General features: G+C 41.8%; 1 protein-coding gene across 4 annotated transcripts; it reads left to right on the top strand.

The window, feature by feature from the left end:
* The first annotated feature begins 253 nt into the window (after window positions 1-253).
* Neu3 (neuraminidase 3) lies at window positions 254-16,828 on the top strand. 4 transcript variants are annotated; one of them, XM_074082864.1, is made up of 3 exons: window positions 403-718; window positions 5,790-6,001; window positions 10,584-16,828. In XM_074082864.1, exons 2-3 carry the CDS (start codon window positions 5,795-5,797, stop codon window positions 11,622-11,624), a joined length of 1,248 nt encoding a protein of 415 aa, XP_073938965.1. In that variant the 5' UTR covers window positions 403-718; window positions 5,790-5,794; the 3' UTR covers window positions 11,625-16,828. The 4 variants fall into 4 exon arrangements, with proteins under 4 accessions (XP_073938943.1, XP_073938965.1, XP_020039897.2 ...); XM_020184308.2 differs by having other exon boundaries at window positions 516-643; XM_074082842.1 differs by lacking the exon at window positions 5,790-6,001 and having other exon boundaries at window positions 254-643.
* Window positions 16,829-19,072: the final 2,244 nt, after the last annotated feature.

Raw genomic sequence — 19,072 nt, 5'->3', positions numbered from 1 at the left:
GTAGTTTCCATGACTGTGAAAAGACAGTAGAGTAGGTGACACACGTATGTAATAAATTATATAAATGTATTTTTATTTGTATTTTTTGCAAGGGGCGTGCCCACTGCTCTGGGCCCTGGATCTTTCTGTAGTGCCCTTTGAGGCCCGGAACCTTTGTTCCACTCTTAAACAGTCAGGGGAGTTTTAGGCGGTGATACCTACCGACGGACCAACCAATAGACGAGAGCGTGGGGTCCCGCGGCTAGAGCAAGCGAAGAGGGACGCCGGAATGGGCGGGGCTGGCGCCGGGGGCGGAGCTGAGGCTGTGGGCGGGGCTAGGGCTGAGGCTGAGAGCCGGGCTGGCACCGTGGGCGGGGCTGGCGCCGTGGGCGGAGCCAGGGCTGGGGCTGTGGGTGACCTGTCCCGGGTCGTGGGCGCGGGAGGGTACACCTGGCTGCTGCAGACCACCTGCGGGCCGACTGCGGCAAACCAGCTTCCACCCTGGGCCTGTCTGTGGCGCCTTCTTTCCTACCAGCTCCCCGCGGTTTGTCTCCATGTCCGCAGTTTCTCTTCCTCTCTGTTCATCTCTCCAGCTTTGTGCAGGTCATCTCCTGTCCCCGTGAGCTCCGGAAAGCGCCTCGCGTGGAGCCGGGGTCCCGCGCAGGTGAGCCGGGTTGGGAGACAGAAGAGCCAACACCACTGCCAATCTTGAGGGAATATGGAGTCAGAGCCACAGTCGGTAACTAGACTGGTCATTCTATTTTTGTTTTCTTCCCAGTGAAGCCAAACTTAAACCTCAGTTTACCATTGTGGAGATGAAGGGGAACCGAAACCAGGAAAACCATTCTAACCCCAAAACGGGGAAGAGTAGTGGGCGACCAAAAGAGTAGTGAGCTGGAATTTAGGATGCCTAGGACTTGGTCCAGGTTTTGCTACTTAGTGGCTTTATGTAAGCGTTTCCCCCCTCCAAAGCCAAGCCATACTTGAGAGCCCAAGCTACTCTCTGCAGTAAGGGAGCAGGGAGAATTTGATGGGAAGGTGATTGTATGAAGCAGCAATTAGTAATTTGAGTTCTCTGCTAAAATGAACATCTCCAAAGCAGACCGGTAGCTGATTCGTCTTCATCCCTAGCTCCCAGCACATGGTTTTGTGAAATTTGTCATAACAAATTTCACAATTTCTCCCCCCTGCCCCCACCCCCTCCCTTACCACCCACTCCACCCCCTTCCTCTCCCCCCCACCCCCTCGAATCCCAGCAGAAACTCAAATAGAAGTCTTTACTATAAATTTTCATGCCTTCAGTTTCACTTATGACTGTTACGAGTCCATTATGATTCTGTTATGGCAGTGCTATGAGTCATTCATATTCTTTTGGAATTTTTCTTGATCAACTAGGAGGTGGCAGCTGAAAGCAGTGTAACTTTTCCCTATAGTTCATTGTTCAGAAAGCTGCTTACAGATTGATCTAAAATGATTATGCCATCGTGTAACTTATCAGCATAATCACAATTAATAAAAATTAATGATAATGACTCTAATTGTAGTGATAGTAGAGCCATAAGTGAAATTGTGAAGCTGTCATAATTATAATAAAGACTTTGATGTTTATAAAACACTTTTAAATAGTTCTTAATTTTGGTCCTCTTTAAGTAGATATTATCCACATTTTATGAACAAGGAGTTGGATGTGGTGGTGCATGCCTGTAGTCCCAGCACTCAGGAGGCAAAGGCAGGAGAATCATGAGTTTGAGGCCAGTCTGGGCTGCATAGTGAGTTTCAGGCCATCCTGGGCTTCACAATGAAACCCTGTCTCAAATACACATATGGAGAGATTGAGTAACCAGCGCTAGGTCACTGTATGAAGTAGAGCTGGGACATGAATCCTGCCCTATGACACATTGTGCTTCTCCTTTGGCAATCTTTCCTCTTCCTCTTCCTTTCCTTTTTCCTACTCCTTCCATCACACTCTGTGCCCATCCTGTGCTCTGTTCTTAACACCTTGAGAATTCCTGTTTAGATAGTGATTAATAGGTACGTGTTGGCTGATAATCAATACTGTCGATATAACTCAGATCGTTACCTTATGAGAGTTTAAACTATGATCTCTCTCCCAGAGATGAAGAGGCATTCAAATGGTACGAAGAAGAGGAATTGTCATTGTTTATTATCACAGTCGTGTTTAATGACAAGAATACGTGTCAGAGATTTCACTGTTGTGCAAGCATCATAGAGTATACAAAAACCTAGATGGTATAGATGGACTCCTACACACCCATGAGATTATATATATATATATATATATATATATATATATATATATCTTTCCATTGTTCCACGGGTCATGATGAATGAAACATGAGATTCAAGTCAAGAGAACATGGCAGATACAATCAGAAAACTCAGTAAACACGAGATGTGTGAGGCTGTCACTAGATAACATGTCACACTATTTTATACTAACCTTTTTGAAGCTTATTACTCTAATGATAATGGTAAAAAGTATAGTATAGTAAATACATAAACTAGTAACAGTCATTTGTTTATCATTTTCAAGTGTTATGTACTGTATGTCATTGCATCCGCTGTACATTTATATGACTGACAGCACAGGAGTTTTGTTTGCTCCAGCATCACCACAACCATGTGAATAACATGCTGTGCTGTGACATTTAGATGGCTAAGATATCAGTAGGCAATAGGAATTTGTTGGCAACATTATAATTTTATGGTACTACCATCATAAATGTGGTCTGTCATTAACATACATTTTTATGTAGTGCATGCATATACTGTTATCATTCACAAGATTCAAGGAAAATATGCAGTGATTGGTAGTCTAAAAATAAAATTGTCATAGAGTATGCTCATATTATATGACAAGCCTTGTAACAGCCACTTAAAGCTTGTTAGTGCTTTCTTTCTTTTTTTTTTTTTTTTCCTTTTGATAGTACTGGGGTTTGAACTCAGGGCTCCACACTTGCTAGACAGGTGCTCTACCACTTGAACTTTACCACTTAAACATCACTCCCAGCCCTAATTCTTTATTTTGTAGATGAGGATCCTGAAGCTGAGAGTTCAATAACATGCCCAAGGTCATGTGGTTCTGCTGATCCAAATCCTATGTTAACCTTTACAGTAGCCCGGCTCAAGCTATTGTCATACAGATGTGTATTGAGAAGAAAGCCTGATCCTCCCTGGCAGGAGAGGGAGGTGCACTTTAATACTGTGTGAAGAAGACAGTCATCTACCTGGCCTATCTTTGATTGTGCTATTGAGAGGCCAAGATTGGAGCAAGAGAAGGCTTTTCTTCTGACTCAGTGAGGCCATTTCCCTCATGATAGTGAGCCACAGTTCTCTTAAGTTAGTAACTAAACGAGTCATTCCTGTGCTATTGGAAGTTTGTCTTAACTTGGTGGCTGTAGCTAAAAGCAGTGCAGCTTTTTTTTTTTTGTCTTTTCTTTTTTTGGTGCTGGGATCGAACCCAGGGCCTCGCGCGTGCTAGGTAAGTGCTGTACCACCGAGCTACATCCCAGCCCAGCAGTGCAGCTTTGCCCTATAGTTCATTGGTCAGAAAGCTGCCTACGATTAGTCTAAAATGATCATGAAAAAAAAAAAAAACTCTAGAGATACACAGAGTGATAAGGTGCCAAAGCCTCCCAGGATCAGAACTCTGCTGACCCCTTCAGTCCCATCTCTGCTCACAGCTTTTGCACTCCAGTTCAGAATAGTCATACTGCACTACAGTCCCCACAGCTCTGTTTTCTGTTGACTATTGGCTTTACATGTTCACTCCCTCTGTCCTACTTTTTACCCTCAGGTGACTAATCCACTCTTCATTCTTTTTATGTATTTATTTATTTTTGGCGGTACTGGGGTTTCAGCTCAGGGCTTTGTGCTTGCTAGGCAGGTGCTTTACTGCTTGAGCCATACCTCCAGTCCTTTTTCTCTCTGGTTGTTTTTGTCTTGTTTTTGGCCTAGGCTGGCCTGGACCATAATCCTATTTTATGCTTCCAGCCATAACTGGGATGATAGGCGCACACCACTGTGCCCAGCTATTGGTTGAGAAAGGGGTCTTACAAACTATTTGCCTGGCTGGTCTTGAACTACACGATCCACCAGATCTCAGCCTTCCAAGTAGCAAGGATTATAAGTGTGAGCCACTGGCACTCAGCTTCACTTCTCATTCTTTACACTCCAGTTCATTCATTTATTTAGTCATTCAGCAAATACTTGTTGAATATCTATCAAGTATCAGGTATGGTTTTAGGTGTGAAGAGGTAGCAGTGAATAAAATAGGCATTCACATACCCTGTATGGAACTTCCATTTCTGTAGTGTGTATTGAATAAGCATAGTGTATGAGACCTCAGAGAGTGAAGTGTGTGAATAGGGGAGTTGTCAGGAATGGCCTCACTGGATGTTTGAACAGGCTCAAGGAGGTGAGGGAGTGAGCTATGTGACAATCTAAAGAAGAGTGTTCCAACCAGAGTGTGCAGCCATCTGAGGCAGGAACTCACTTGTCACAGTTATTGCCCTCACTCAAAGTCCTCTGAGGATTTGATTTGTTTTCCTACTTGCTCTCATGTTTACCTCTAAAGTAGCACTTAATTACATCACATTGTATTTGTCCATGTCCATCCTATGTATTTGTTTCCCAAACTTGGGTGTGGATTTCTTGAGAGCATAGAATCCTGATTCTTTTCTGACTACTCCTTATGATCTGAAATGAGTGAAGAAGCAGTGCAGCTTTGCCTACAGTTCCTTGCCCAGAAAGCTGCCTATTGATTGGTCTAAAATGATCATGCCATTCCAGTCAAAAACTAATTCTATCTTTATTGACTAAATAAGGCCTAGTTCTTACAACCTGCTAAGTTTTACAAATGCTTTTGTAAGATAGAGCTTGGATGATGTGATTGGAGGGAAAAAAAATCACATTTGTTTGGCTTGAATTCCCTGCTTGGGCCTCTGAGAAGTGGAACATTGGTTTTCTTTGTGAAGAGGATTTAGAAGCTTCCATTGTCAGTAATGGCAGACCAGCCACTCAGGAAAATGTGGATGAAATATCATAAAGCTCTTTATAGCTGAATTTGCAAGAAAGTAAGATAAATCCACAGGGGCCTGGAAATAAGAACAAAGTGAAAACTACAGTAGTTGGCCCTTTAACCTCCCCTCAGCTGCCTTGGGTGTTTGCTGGTCTCACCTAAAAGCTTAGGATTTAACAAGCTTGCTGTCACAGCACCTGAAGGTGTAGGTCCACAAAGGTTAGACTAGCTGGAATTGAGATCTCTATGTGAAGCTGCGTCCCTTGAAAATCTACACCACTGTTGGGTACACACCCTCTGATAGAGTAGAGTAGGACAAAAAAAAAATCTCCCTGCTGACAAAGATGATTGTTTTTATCCTCGCTCCAGTACAGGGAGAAAGTCTCCCAAGAGAGTTGTTAACCACAGACATTCACTTAAATGAATTGGGTTTGCATTTATATTACCTAAATAATCTAGGAATCCCAAATCAAGAGACTGACATTAAAATTCAGTCCAGGCTGTTCAGACCCATGGATGCTAGGCAGAAGCAAATGGAGAACCTCTCTGAGAGAGACAGTTAACACATGCTGCACAGGATTCCCACAGAGTTTGGAGAACAGATTTATTAAGAGAGCATATTGCTTGCCTTGTGCTGTTGAGCCCATATATAAAGCAATAAAACTTTGAGAACATTGGTATCCCATCTGTACCCTCCAGTAGTGGAATGACAGACAACTTGTATGCAGGCCAGCATGGACACACATTGAGCTACCTCCTATCCTTGCAGAGGTCATGGAAGAAGTGACATCGTGCTCCTTGAACAGCCCTCTGTTCCAGCAAGAAGACAAGGAAGGGATTACCTACCGGATCCCAGCCCTGCTCTACGTTCCCCCCAAACATACCTTCCTGGCCTTTGCAGAGAAGCGCTCCACAAGCAGGGATGAAGATGCTCTCTACCTGGTGCTGAGGCGAGGGTTGAGGACTGGGCACTCAGTACAGGTGACTCATCTCAGTCTGGGCCTGGGCCTCATCTCCTTTCTACAGAGCTCAGTGTACTTTGGGGTCTGGGCCTTTTCCCATCACTGCTGGAAGAGCCCTTTGGGAAGTTGAGAAGGAAAAAACAGTAAAACCAATAGTTTTCACTGAGTGCTTATGGTGTACAAGGGGCACATTGGATCTTCACAGCCATTGTGTCAGTCACATGTTACAAATAAGGAAACTGAGGCTCAGAGAGGTTGCCATTTGTTCAGCACGCAGCTATAATACAATAGTAGAAGCAGGCTTCAGACTCATTCTCAAACTTCAGAGGCTTCTATGATTCATTCAGATCCAGCTAACATGTGGTGTACGTTTCATTTCTATTCTTTTTAATCCTCTTAAGTCACCCAGGGAAATAAGCATTGTTAGTTGAGTTTTGCTGGTGAGGAATCCTGGTGTTCCATGAGGCAAGTCACTTATTTTAAGACCACATTTGGTGAATAACAGAGTGGGGAGGGGATAATAATATTATTATTACTATTAAATGCTTTATGTGTGGTACATATTATTATCACCATTTTATAAGAGGAATCTGGGCCTGAGAATTAAAGTGACTTGCTTTGGCCATACATCTAGTAAGTGGCAGAACTAGAATTGGAACCCTTGCCTGTAAGTAGCACAGTTTTACTGAATCGTTAGTGCAGAAAGAATGGTTGTTGCTCTTGGATCTGGGAGCCACAGGTGTATTTCAGTTCCCATATTTCTTGGTGCTACTTTCCTCCCGAGCTGGCTGAAGTGAGGAGCAAGTGAAACAATGATTTTGAGAGTCTGTTGTAAAACATACTTAGCTGTGTCTCTTTCTGTGTATCTGTCCATCTATAGATCCACCTATCTATCCATCCATCATCCATCCATCCATCCATCTTTGTAATAGTTACTTAAATACCCCTAATCTTCTCTGCTTTTCAACATTCTCACCATTATACCTCATGTCCATAGTAGATGCCTTGGTCTGTTAACAGTCCAAATGTTATTCTGCCAAACATGGATCTTGACAGCAACCTCTATCTTCGCTTGTAATAACATTGGCTCATATTTCCCTATGGAGAAATTTTTTACTCTCAGGAATTTCCAGTCCCTATCCTTTTACCTTGCCTCATTGAGTCTTCATGGCTTCTCTGGAACAGACAACCAACTTGTATAACTGGCCTCCATAGAAGCCCAGCCCTGCAACCCAGCAGAGCGTGGAGTTCTAGTATTTAATTTTCTCTAGGACAGGCATTACCTGTGCTTATGTTGCACTGCTTTCTGTCACAGCCAATGAGCTGTTAAGCATTAAAACAAAATTGGACCGTACCTGTTACGTAACCTCATTGCCCAGAAGTCACATACACTCACAAACTTACCCACTTTAACCCATTCCCTCTTTATTTACTTTCATTCTCTGATTTACGTAGCTCTAAAATTTAGTTTTGCTTATCTTTAATCTATGTATTCTTTATGTCTGGCTTCTTCAAACATGTTTTTGAGATTTATCCAAATTGTTGTGTGCAGCTGTAATTTGCTCATTTTTACCTTCTATAATATTCCATTGTATGAATGAATATATTACAATTAAGTACACCTTCTACTGTTGGGCATTTAGGTTAGCTGTTAAGAGTATAGATAATGCCACTGTGAATATTCCTGCACATTTGTTTTGGTCCTATGGGCATGTAATTTTTGGTAGGTATCTCTAAGAATGGAATTACTGGGTCATAGAGCATATGTATGTCCCACCAAAGAAGATAATGACAACCAGTCTCTGAGAGTGCTGGCTATGAAGACTGGTCTGCTTCAGTTCTTTACTTAGCTGCTAGGATTTTGCCCTTTAAAGTTTAATTTCAAATCATGTGAGATTTACCAGTGCCTCTAGTTCTTGTCCTTCTGCCTGATAGGACTGTGAAATGAATTGCTCAGCATCTCAGCCTTTCATTTATGTCTTTGAGAATTAATAGGGATACCCTGAGGGAAAAGGGACTTGAAATACCAGCTGCAGTCTCTGAAAGCACTCTCAGTTCTTAGGCTGTAATTTATCTTTTCCTTATTTTCTCTTTGGTGCTTACAAACATATATTTTGGGCTTTGTTTTTAATATTTTATCTCTTTTCTAGTTCTGAGCAGAAATGTTTGTCCAATTACGTAGTTTGTGGTACCAGAACTCCTTTTCATCTACATTTCTTCTACAAAAAAACCTAGCAAAACCACATACATTCTGTGTTTTGGCTTGTTTGTTTAATATTTAATAGAAATCTTTCATATCAATATATATGGGAAACTCTTTTGTGATTATGATTATTATTATTTGGTACTTTTTTTTTTTTTTTTTTTAACTCAAGGCCTCATGCTTGCTAGGCAGGCACTACCAAACCTTTATCCCCCAACCCTTTTGGCTTTGGTTATTTTTGAGATAAGGTCCCACATTTTTCCTGGACCTCCATCTTCCTGCTTGTGCTTCCCTAGTAACTGGGATGACAGGTGTGCACCACCACGTTCAATTTTTGTTGTTGAGATGGGCTCTTGTGAACTTTTTGCCTGGGTTGGCCTCAAATTGCCATCCTCCTGATCTCCACTTCCCAAGTAGCTAGGATTACAGGCGTGAGCCTGAATCTTCCATTTTTTAAACTCATGTATTGTGTGGTGACTTAACCATTCCCCATAGTGAATATTTGGAATGTTTACAGTGTTTTACTCTTACAAGCAAAGCTAGAATGAAATCTTTTTTTTTCCAATTTTATAAAGAAAGGAGGTTTATTTAGCTTACCAGTGAATCATCAGATACATACTTTTTTTTTTTTTTTTTTTTTTTTTTTGGTGCTGGAAACAGAACCCAGGGCCTTACACAGTGGTATACCCTAACCTATACTCTCAGCCCTTTATACCTACTTCATTTGATGAGCAGATATGTCTTAGGATAAATTTTCAGAATTAGGCATCCTGGGCAAGAGTAAATATATCTATAATTTTGATAGTCCTGCATAAGAGTTAAACAGTCCATCCCATATGTAAGGGAGTCTTTTTCTTCACATTTTTACCAACAGAATTTTATCAAGCTTTATGATTTTGACAATTTAGTAGATGAAAAATGCTGTGCTGGTTTAATTTTAATTTGCATTTGTTTTTTATGTGTAAGGTTGTTTTTTCTCTTTCTGTGATTTGTCTGATCTTGTCCTTGGCTCATTTTTATTGGGTTCTAGATATTTTCTTACCAATTTCTAATTAAGGAGATCAGGACTTTCTTTGTGATACATCTGATTTGGCATTATCTCACTGTATATTTTCAACAACTCCTCTGTGAGGATGTTATTAAATTCTCCACTTAACTGATGAATAAACTGAGGTAAAGTAAGGTTGAGTAACTTGCCCAGTTTTCAGTCATGATGAAGGCAGGGTTTGAATTAGGTGTCTCTAACTCCATGCTTCAGCTTTTAATTACATTGCTATGCATTGCCTCCCAGGGTAGCACAGGAAGGAAAAAAAAAATCACTGTCTTAAACTTCTTTCTGTTCCTTCCTGATTTGCTTGCCTTGCTTTTCTTCCTCTTCTCTTTCTTTCTTCCTTTTCTTTTCTTCTTCCTCCATGTTTCTTTTTTGTAAAATTTTATTTAGCTACTATCATGTGCCAGGCACCAGAGATACAAAATTGGTATAATTTGAAGTCGGTCATCAAAAATCTCATAGTCTAAGAAGGGAGACAGTTTATAACAATTTATAATGTTATCTAACTGCTGTAGTAGACCCTTGGCATCCGCAAATCTGTGGTTCTGAGGAAACTCATTTTTCCCACAACACTGCCCAACTTCCACTAAAGACATGCCGCTTTCAACGCATCTCAAATTTTCACTTTATCACTTCAGTTAAGCACATTAATTTTACCTTGCTTTTTGGCCATGCATATTTTCACTAAATTAAGGGCAGGGAAATAGCAGATTACATTGATGATCATGTGGGGCTGACAGAGCTTCTCTGGGAATTAAAACTTTTGTCTTTGAAATTTCTTTTGATTTTTTGTTTGTTTGTTTGTGGTGCTGGAGTTTGAACTCAGGGCCTACACCTTGAGCCACAACACCAACCCTATTTTTGTGAAGAGTTCTTCTGAGATAGGGTCTCACCAACTATTTGCCTGGGCTGGCTTGGATCTACAATCCACCTGATCTCTGTCTCCTGAGTAGTTAGAATTACAAGCGTGAGCCACTGGTGCCTGGCTCTTTTGATTTTTTAACATTTATTTTTTGACCACAGTTAATAAAAACCATGTGTAATCCATGAATAAGGTGAGAATTTACCGTATGATTTAAGAGGAGAAGGTGTTTCACAAAGGCTTTTGAGTTGGGTGTTATAGTATGATAAAGCAAAGAACATTCTAGACAGAGGACACAGAATGAACAATATCTAGCACTGTTTCTTTCCAGCTTTTTAAGTCATCTTATAATTATTTGAGACTTCACAATTTTGTAGATTTTAATATCATTTATTTCTTATGTGTGAAAAGTACTAGTACTTTTAGTGAGCCCCATGTTTTTCTCTCTCTCTCTTTTTCTTTCTCTCTCTCTTCCCCTTGACTAGTGGGGACCCCTGGAGCCATTGATGAAAGCCACATTACCTGGACATCGGACAATGAACCCCTGTCCTGTGTGGGAGCAGAGAAGTGGCTCTGTATACCTGTTTTTCATCTGTGTGCAGGACCATGTCACTGAATGTCGACAGATTGTGTCAGGCGAGAATGCTGCCCGCCTCTGCTTCATCTATAGTAAAGATTCTGGCTGCTCGTGGAGTGAGGTGAGGGACTTGACCGAGGAAGTCATTGGACCGGAGGTGAAGCACTGGGCCACATTTGCTGTGGGCCCAGGTCATGGCATCCAGCTGCAGTCAGGGAGGCTGGTTATCCCTGCATATGCCTACTATTTCTCACACCGATTCTGTTGCTTTCCACTACCATGTTGCACCAAGCCTCATTCCCTGATGATCTACAGTGATGACTTAGGGGCCACATGGCATCGTGGCAAGCTCATTAGGCCCCTGGTAACAGGAGAGTGCCAAGTGGCAGAGGTGACGGGAAAGACTGGCTGCCCTGTGCTCTACTGCAGTGCCCGGACACCAAACAGATGCCGGGCAGAGGCTCTCAGCACTGATCTTGGTGAATATTTTCAGACACAGGCCCTAAACTCAGGGCTTTGTGAGCCTCCCCATGGCTGCCAAGGCAGTGTAGTGAGTTTCCAGCCTTTGGAGATCTCACATAGACGCCAGGACCCTAGTGGCAAAGACGTTTCCACTACTGAGGAGAGGCTACTGTGGGATAGTTTACCAAAGCTGAAGGAAGGAGCTGGAATACTGTCAGAACCATGGCTCTTATACTCACACCCAACCAGTAAGAAAAAGAGAGTCAACCTAGGTATCTACCTCAACAAGAATCCTATGGAGACTGCTGACTGGTCCCACCCCTGGATCTTGCACAGTGGGCCCTGTGGCTACTCTGATCTGGCTGCTGTGGAGGAGCAAGGCTTGTTTGGGTGTTTGTTTGAATGTGGTATCGAGCAGGAATGTGAGCAGATTGCCTTTCGCCTGTTTACAGACCGAGAGGTCCTGAACCACACACAGGAGCAGTAGAAACCTGAGCCAATTCAAGCCTGAATAGTTGACTGAGGACCCAACTTTCCATAGATGGTAATGGCAACTATAGCCAGGATGACAGAGGTTACTGACATCTACAGTTAATATCCTTATTTTTTTTTTTACATCTCCAAAGAGCAAAATGAAAATTTTTCCATAGATACTGCAGCAGAAAGATTAATGAACTCGGAGTCAGGAGACCATGATATGGTCTTGGCTTTGCCACTGGCCTGCCTTAGGACCTTGGACGTGTTACCTGAACTCTCTGGGCCTCAGGTTCCATTTGTAAAATGAGAAGATTGGTCTATGATTTCTCATCTTCCCATTACTGCATGCTCCATGATCAGGAAGTCCTGGCTGCATAAAGGACTGATCTCAGAATGGAAGTCAGAGGACTCCCTTCAAATAGACTCACTCTTCATCCAAGTGTGAGGTTACATGCAGGTGTTGTGGCAAGAAGAGAGATCTGGATTGTTTGTTCCATTTTTGATAACAAAAATACTCGTCTTTCTAATCACGCTCAGAGCTCTGCCAGCTCTCTACCCTAGAAGAACTGAGTGAGGCAGCAGAATCATGAGGTCACCATGCTTCACAGCTCTGCTTAACCTTCCCTTCCTCATCCAGGAAACATCATTTCCTAAGGAGAAAAATGAGAATCTCAGTGCCAGTCATCCTTGATAATGGTGCTTATTGCTTTTGGTGTCATTATCTCCATGAAACATGAGCCCGAAATTCATTTATCAGAATACTTCCTGATGGGAAAGGCCATGGATTAGTACTTTGAAACATTGGACAAGCTGGCCATCGTGGTTCTTGCCTGTAGTCCCAATTACGTGGGAGACCGAGGCAGGAAGACTTCTTGAGCCAGGAGTTCAAGGTCAGCCTGAGCAACGTAGTGAGACCTCAAATAAGTCGGACTGGAGGAGTGGCTCAAGTGGTAGAGTGCCTGCCTAGCAAGTGTGAAGCCCTGAGTTCAAACCCCAGTACTGACACATTAAATCATAAATAAATAAATAAATAAGGTAAAAAAACAAAAATTGATAAAACTTCCAACAGTGTTCAAGTTGCTCACAGTTTTGAGGCCAGAAAAGGTATCAACTTTAAGGGAAAAAGTATTGCTGACAGGTAGTGTGTAGATGTAAGGCTATCAGGGTGATGGCAGCTCCTAATGTCATTGTTTTCGTGTATCTCAAGTGCACCTGGAGTCATCTGTTCCAGGGCTTGTCCAGGCTGCTGGGTTGCTCCCAAGTTTGTTTAACTGAGAATGTTGTTGTGACTCAGCAACTCCTTTACCTGGGGAGAAGGTCTTCAACATTAGGAAAGTCCCTGGACCTCCAAATCTCTGAATCAGGCTAATTTGTTTGGCTTTCCTGGAATCATTACTTGTGAAGCAGTGACTCCTCTTCATCTAATAGCTGTGGGGTTGCACTTGGCCGGTGCTGAATTCCTCAGATAATAGCAGGTCATTTGCTTCTTATCTTAGATGGTTTCTCCAATAGCCTATTATGATAACAGAAATTCTGTTATGGGAGATTTGATTTTTGTTCCTATTTTTATTCCTATTTCAGGAAGATAATGCCTTAAACTGGTATCAGATAAATATATTTGGTCTGGGTGATAACCAGAGAGAGCAAACTGAGTTATGTGGTGTCACCTAGGAGACTAGAGTTGCAGTTTCACCTCTCAGGTGGAGGAGAGTCCTACAGGATAAAAATAGATGAACTCTACCTACTTCAACATATTGCTTCAGACTGTGGCTTAGAGTGGCTTTAAAAAGTTCCCTTGGCCTCTCTTATATTTACCACAGTAATTTTCCCAATATATGATTATGATTCCTCATTCACTTATGTATATATTTATCTAAGTATTTCTCCAGTGACTAAGCATAAAGCAAGGTACTTTCTCCCATCCAAGTACTAACCAGGTCCAACCCTGCTTAGCTTCCGAGATCAGAGGAGATCAGGCGCGTTCAGGGTGGTATGGCCATAGACAAGCAAGGTCCTTTCTATTACTGTTCTTCGTTCAAAATCATTTGTGGGTTCCTGTTGCTTACTAAAGGATGTTTATAATTAGCCTGACATGCATAACCTCTCAGTTTGGGGGTAAGATAATGCATAAAGATTTCCCTCTACTTTCTCACTATCAAGGAAACCTCTTTCAACCTGGCAAGTGAAGGGCGTCTAGGGATGGGTAGGGTTGGTAGTGCACAAAGGAATTGGGGAAGGGGAGAGAATTAAAAGGGCAGCCCCCTTGTGAGGTAGAAAGTCCAACTAGATGGGGTAGGGAAGATGGCTAAGTTCTCCAGCCAAGGAATGAAGATCAAGGGTTCTTTGGGATTGTCCAAGAAGGGAGGCAAGGAAGGGACTTCAGTCACATGCCAGTGGGCCAGACATGTTTAATATTACCACTCATAAGATGCCTACCTCTAAATTGCTCTCCCTTATTACTTCCCCCTTGTCTTCTGTTTGTTTCTCCTTAATGACTAGCAGTGAAACTCATTTTTTTTTTTAAATCTGTGTCATTAATTTCCTGAAAGAATGGAATACTCCAGATCTGGATAATTTCAGTCACATTTAAATGATGAAGATAGTAGTTACTAATGATATTCATCAATACAACGAAAAAAATCAAAACATAGTACTGTTGAAAACAGCTTTAAAACATAGTGGGTTTTTTTCTTCCATTTTGAAGTACTGGGGACTGAACACAGGGCCTTGGTTCTACCACTTGATACCCCCAGCCTTAAAATAGTCCTATGGGGAACAGCAGATACATATCCATTGTCATTAAACATCATCACCATTATGTTCTGGTATGTGAAAAAGTAAGATCACTGATAATGGAGTCAGTAGGATTTTGAAGAAGCAGACTTATTTTGTATTAATGAGGTTTATCTCCAGGTTCTAGGAAATGTAATTCTGGAGCAAGTTTGGGGGAAACCACAGCATTTTTAAAAGAGGTGTAGCTCAAGTGGTAGAATAGCTGCCTAACAAGCATAAAGCTCTGAGTTCAAACCCCAGTACAAAAAAAAAAGTGATGTCCACAAAAAAAAATTAAAAACAAAATCAACACTGACCTCACTGATATGCTTTCAAATTTCAGGGTAAGGAAATGAAACTTTGCTGTTGTAGATACCCCCTATTTCCAAAGGCTCACTAGAGAAGCTTTGATTTCAAAATGAATAAGTAAGCTCTGTTCCACTTCGTCTAAAGATTGTAAATTCATTTCTTCCTGTGGTGGCTGCTGTGTAAATTCACTACAGTGGGGTCCACAGATAAGACTCCTTTCTAACACAAAGACAATCTGTTCCAAGCTCCTAACCCTCTCTACCTCTTGGTCTCAGAGGCAGAGCACAGAGAGAGCCTTGGTCTGTGGAAGGAGTGACCATGGTGACTAATCTCGAAGTGTGTGTGTGTGCAGGACCCCATGCTCAGGTAGGGCATTTGCAAGTGGAACACAGGGCATCTGAGCTGCGCCCTCTAACAATGAAGCTTAATTGGGAAAGGGCCTATGTGTTTATTTCAGAAACAGTAAGAAGTGAAGGTTGGGGATACAGGAAGTACAGGATGAGACTAGAGAGGAGCAGAGTGGGTATTGGTGGCTGTGAAGAGAAAGAAGAGCAGATAGGAGTCCTAGAGCCTTTAGGAAGAGAATGTGGCCCAGACATGGGGCTCAGCTGGAGAGGTGTAGGTTGTAGCTACTCTGAAGAAGAGATAACAACAGGCTGGAGCTGTTCTCTGAAAGCCATAGAAGAGAAAGATAGCTGCACAGGCCTGCAGCTTAGCCAGCAGAGGAGGTCCAACCCAGGCCTGGTTTGTACCTTTAATCTGGCTCAACTTGTTCATTTTCCAAGTGGCCAACAAAGATAACTGCAGGCACTCCAATGCTGTGCCAATACTTGAGGGCTTCAGGGCTCTGAGACCTAGCCCATGCCACAGGTAACCTTTCTGAGCCCATTTCAACCACCTTTAGGTTGATAGAGTAGGAACAATAGGGCAGGTGGCGACAACTGTGAAGAAAGGAGGAAAACAGATGGGAGGCATAAATAGAGTACAGTGTAGCTTCTGGTCCTTTGCCCACAGAAGCCCTCACACTCCTGTGGGCTCTTAGAATGGATCTGTCCAGCACACGTGGCCCATCGCTGGAAGTGCAGAAAAACCTGAGGGGCCTCCATCCATTTAACCTGGTGGCCCTGCACATGCTCCTTAATCCCACAGTGCCTAACAGTCACCTCAGGCTTGTGTTGTTTTGTGCTTTATTTGGACCTGTGTTTCCTGGTCACCAGTTTCCACTCAGAAGCCAAAGGATATCATGCAGCTGCAGTTATAGGTAAGAAGCTTTTCACTCTGCCTATTGGGTAATCCCATAGAGGTCAACCTGAGGCTGAAGGATTTGATATTTCCCCTTTAGCTGGGTTTGGCTACTTACTCTTTTCCAGTAAGCTGTGAGGTTTTTTCCACTGCATTATTCAAAGAGGTGTTGTGCTATTCATCTCTGGGCTGCCAGAGTTTGTAGTCTGAGCCTTCCTTTGGTCCTTTTCACAGGCTACTATATATTATTGTCTGTGTTATGTTCTCTAGGCCTCTGCTAAGATGGGGACTCCTATCTGTCTTTTTACCTTGAATCATAGTGACTAATCTATAAATATGCTTTCTCTGTCACATTCTGAATTCCCTGCAGGTCCACTGGACCCAGCATAGAATCTGGAGCAGAGTAGACAGCAGAAAAGATAGGCTGAATGAATGAGTCAAAGCTTGTTGGCCTTCTGGAATATAACTAAAGAAGCCTGGGGTATTCTGCCCAGTGAGGATGTTATGTTCCTCTGTAGGTTGCTGAGCATTCAAAACCTACGGAACACCTACCCTGAATGAGTGTTCTCAGTCCTGGCCTACTTCCAGGTCAGTCACAGTGGTGCCTGGGAGTGGGCTTTTTTTTCTGGGTTGAGCTTGGTTCAGCCTGGATGTCCCAGGGATCACAGACCAAGCCTAAAGCCAGGTCATGATGTGTGGGGTTCTCATTTCACTGTATTCCCTCTGTCGCTGATTGGATTTTCTGTAACTGCCACTCCTCCAGGAGATGATGAGCTCAATGAATTCTGCCATGTCTTGGCTCTGTGGCACCAAGTACCAGAAGTATCTCTGTACCATAAAAATTACCTTCATACTTAAAACCAAGAAAGGTGAATAAAGACCTTAATTCTAGTGACTACTGTTTTTTGTTGTTGTTAAGGAAACTGAGATGATTATCATCCTATTTAGTTTGAATTCAACTTCTTTTTAAAAAATGAGTTTGAGGCCACTTCTTTTAATAAGAACTTTTACTTCTGGAAAACTTTTAATAACAATCCTTTGTACTTTGAAGTACTTTACAGTTATCAAACTGTAGCTGAAGAGGCTCCAAATATTTACCTCAGGTGAAATGGGTGATCATCTTAACTTCACTCCTGATTTTTAACTCAACTTTGTGTGTGTCCCATTGGGATCTTATAGGCACTACTAGATTTGGCTAAATATTTTAGCCTAACTCCCTATATTCTATCAGTAGGCCAGTCTGTTTTCTTAAAACAAATTCATTTTGGGAAAAGTATCGAGTGGGCATTTTTTGTTGTCATAATACCAAGAGTCCCATAGTGGGAAAAATGCTACCAGTTTACATCTTAAACTAGGTTTACAATAATTATTTACATGATTATTTAGAAAAGAAATCTAGTGATCTGCTTTTTTTTAAATATGTTTTATTAAATTGCCTCGTGTCTGAGGGGTCTTTGGACTTAAAAGGAAAACTTAAGTCTACTATAGTGACTCAATTTATTGAACTCATAGCCAGTAAAACATGAAAAACTCTTAAATATTTAAACAAAAATAAATTTGATTAAATGCCCCCAAACACCAGTCCCAATGACAAATTTATTAGAACTGATCTTTTTGACCATTTCAGACACCATAAATAGTAGATAAAGCAAAATTAATTCTATTATTTTAAAACATACCATTATTCCGAAATAGAGCACAAAAGTACTAATGCCATGAATTTAACTTAGTTATTTATGCCTTTTGGAATTCCTAATTTTTAAAACTCTCTAGACTTTTAGTAACGTTCCTAGACACATCCTCCCCCAGGGATTTAGTAATAGCTGTTCCAAAAGAAAAAGAGTATCATTTTAGGCAAGCTCTTTTTCCACTGGAAAAAGAACTTTGAACTAGGAGGTTGGAGGCCTCGGACCATAAACGGATGTCCTTGGCCAGTGGAGAATTCCTATATGCAGGAGAAACCTGAAAGAAAGGGGCCAGGAAAGTTTTGATGCTATCCAGTAGGGCCCTTCACTACTGTAGGAACCAGTGACCCCTAACCTTTATTTATTTCTTATGCTTCTTTGAGTAGCTTGCAACCAAAGGAACTTAAACACCCATTCTCACAGAATATTTGATTAACTACTACCACAAACCTATCAATCACTACCTGAAGCAGAAATATAAGCCATGAGAAATTCACTTTCAAAATAGTCTACTAAAGTCTTATTAACAGTAATACTTAAAGGGCATATTATAAAGAGAGATACTGGGATAGAATGGAAAGAGGACCTTATTCGAAGGAGTCATGGGTAAAGGAGTCCTTGTCTTAGAGCTTACCACTAGCCTGATGGATGACTTTGTACAAGCCACTGGCCTCTGGAAACCAGTTTATGCAGTGACAGCCTGAGCATATCCTTGTTCTGGCACCTCACCAGGGGGTTCTGTGGATGTGATAGGCAAGTGAGTCCTCAAAAGGACTTAAGAGTGGTATGTTGTATAAATAGGAAGAAGATAAATTACCATTATCAGACCTTTGATCTCTATTATCCTCGACATTGGCAACCCTTGATAGTTGAATGCTGAGAATGAGGTGATGGAGAAGAGAGGAAGACAGGGCCCACTGAAGAGGACCCTCCAAGACAGAGATCCATTTCCTAAGCAAACTGCAGGCCTGATGATCTTTCCCAAGCTTCTGACTTCACCCCTTTTGCTCACTTCAAGGAAAAACACAGAAGAGGTCCTAAGTATTTGGAAAGGACTTAGAGTTATTTCTGTTCTCTGTGCCCATTGCAAGGTCAGCATATTACAGTACAGGAAAGAAAGGTGCAAGGGGAATAACATTTGTAACATGCCTACTGTGTGCCTTGAGTTATACATTCATTTTATTCAAAAACTCTGTTAGAGATAGGAAAGCTAGATAGGAAACCATTAACATGGTTACGTGATATGTCCAAATATCACACAACCAATAAGCGATGAAGATGGATCTGATTCCAAACCTATTGTTTGTTATCCAACAAAGAAGAGACAGAAGCATGGTAATGCTTACCTTGTAGGCTGATATGAGACAGAGATCATAAACTCTTAAGTCCTTGGAATATGGTGGGCATTCAGCAACTGGTAAGAGGCTATACGAATATGTCTCTGTAATAA

The sequence above is a fragment of the Castor canadensis genome, chromosome 1 (assembly GCF_047511655.1).
Source record: "Castor canadensis chromosome 1, mCasCan1.hap1v2, whole genome shotgun sequence".
Taxonomy (NCBI): Eukaryota; Metazoa; Chordata; class Mammalia; order Rodentia; family Castoridae; genus Castor; species Castor canadensis.
Note: the sequence above shows the minus strand (reverse complement) of the source record. Positions and strands in the feature narration are given on the sequence as shown.

What these genes read in the sequence shown, in the direction of transcription:
- Neu3 (XM_074082842.1), top strand. Translation starts at nt 269, where the DNA reads ATGGGCGGGGCTGGCGCCGGGGGCGGAGCTGAGGCTGTGGGCGGGGCT. An exon ending in GGAGCCGGGGTCCCGCGCAG is followed by an intron (nt 644 to 10,583) that starts GTGAGCCGGGTT and finishes CCCCTTGACTAG; the next exon opens with TGGGGACCCCTGGAGCCATT.